The sequence below is a fragment of the Sinocyclocheilus anshuiensis genome, unplaced genomic scaffold (genome assembly GCF_001515605.1).
Source record: "Sinocyclocheilus anshuiensis isolate Anshui unplaced genomic scaffold, SAMN03320099.WGS_v1.1 scaffold3, whole genome shotgun sequence".
Taxonomy (NCBI): Eukaryota; Metazoa; Chordata; class Actinopteri; order Cypriniformes; family Cyprinidae; genus Sinocyclocheilus; species Sinocyclocheilus anshuiensis.
Window position 1 is genome coordinate 823,157 of NW_015548205.1, and position 1,834 is coordinate 824,990.

Below are 1,834 nucleotides of genomic sequence, written 5' to 3' on the forward strand. Positions count from 1 at the left end.
GAACTCCAGGCAAGAATCGTTGACCGAAAATGCGTGCAGGTCCCCTACCCTCTTGATGGAGGCCAATGCCAGCAGGAGCAAAGTCTTCATCGAAAGAAATTTCAGCTCGAACGTCTGCAAAGGCTCAAATGGGCCCTGCTGCAGTGCTGTGAGCACTAGAGTCAGGTCCTAAGAGGGGATAGAGGGGGGCCGTGGAGGATTTAGCCTTCTCGCCCCCTTAAGGAACCTGACGACCAGGTCATGCTTCCCCAGCCCTGACCTTGCACAGCAACTGTGCAAGAAGGCTCACTGGGGCTTTTCTTTTTTGAAACGCATACTTGCGAAGGCCCCGCAGCCAGCTGTCTGCCAGTGCGTCCGTGCTGAGTGTTCCCTCGGCCAGGGAGAAGAACAACTGGCAGTGAGAGGTTTCTGGAGAGGCAAACAGGTCTACCTGAGCGGCTCCAAAACGTCTCCAAATGAAAACTTGAAATCGCATCATATGACCCCTTTAAGAAAAGAAAAGAAAAGAAAAGAAAAGAAAAGAAAATAATCTACCTTTTTGGCCATGCCACAAGCCTCAATATCTGTATCTTCTGATTTGCGGCATTTTGTCTTTCCAAGAGTGGCCTCGATTTTGTAGTTTATCTTATTTGTCACCTGGACACAAAGGTTCCTTGTCATTTAATGTGGATTAATATACATGGTAACACTTTATTTTAAGCACCAATTCTCACTATTAACTAGTTGCTTATTAGCATGCATATTACTAGCATATTGGCTGTTTATTAGTTCTTAAAAGGCACATATTAATGCCTTATTCTGCATGACCGTGTTCTAGATCCTTTAACCCTACACCTAAACTTAACGGCTACCAGCAGCAAACTAGGAGTTTATTGAGGGAAAACTAGTTGCAACTAAAGTGTTACCATACACATGTATACATGAACAATCAGAAAATATTTTTGAAAGCATGAAAGCTGTACCTGAGTGCTGGCCGATGTGACATTGACGAGTTTGAAGTATTTCTTTGCTTTGGACTTCGAGTTGAAGAGCTCGACAGCTTCTTTCGCAGCCTCCTGAACATCTTCCCTCTCGGGACTGGCAAGAGTCCAGCCACCGAGCAGCTCCACATTCCCTGAGAGACATGGACTGAGAATATCTCCAAGACACGTATCTGCAGTGTTTGAGCTCATGAGAGACATGCACTGCACTGTAAATGCTATACATCTCACCAACAAATACATGCTGCCATGATAATACTAAAACTTGTATTTATTTATTTATTATTTATTTACATTTTACCATGTTAAACTACAGTATTCTGTGAAGCAGCATGTACTTTAATTAGTAGTTGGTGCAAAACACAAAGATAATTAATAGTAATTAAGTAAAGAAGTAGCTATATTATGTTTGTTATAACAGTTCAAAAGAGTCTCTTTAAAATATTACAATGCACACACACACACAAACAAAGAAAACTAAAAAAAAAAAGACATTTTGTAAACAACACAATTTAATCAGAACAAGAGCTTACTTGCTACAATTACTTCTTCCTCCAAAGGCTGGTCAGCACTGCTGAAGTGAAACACGGACAGAAAGGACACGAGGAGCAGAAAGCAGATATCCATGACTCTCGGCTGTGTGATCTCTGAGTGAATGTGGAGACGGCTTTAGAAATCTGCCGTGTAGTCACGGAATGCCCGACGCCCTTCCCGCCAGTGAGGGTGGAGTGAGTGTGACGCCCACGCACTTAATGATGCCTGTGAGGGTGAATCCACTCAGACAGTGAGTCAAGGGAAAACATGATTTAAGTGTGTGTGTGTGTCTGTGTGTGTGTGTGTGTGTGTGTGTGTGT

General features: G+C 43.1%; 1 protein-coding gene across 1 annotated transcript in view; it reads right to left on the reverse strand.

Moving 5' to 3' along the window:
* LOC107653486 (L-cystatin-like) overlaps positions 1–1,702 on the reverse strand; it is a 2,419-nt gene extending 717 nt beyond the window's left edge. Inside the window, exons 1-3 of the mRNA XM_016440209.1 lie at positions 1,514–1,702; positions 963–1,114; positions 535–636 (exon numbers count right to left, since the gene is read on the reverse strand). Coding sequence (XP_016295695.1) covers positions 535–636; positions 963–1,114; positions 1,514–1,607 — 348 coding nt within the window. The 5' untranslated portion in view covers positions 1,608–1,702. The remainder of the gene's footprint in view (positions 1–534; positions 637–962; positions 1,115–1,513) is intronic.
* Between the last annotated feature and the right edge of the window lie 132 nt (positions 1,703–1,834).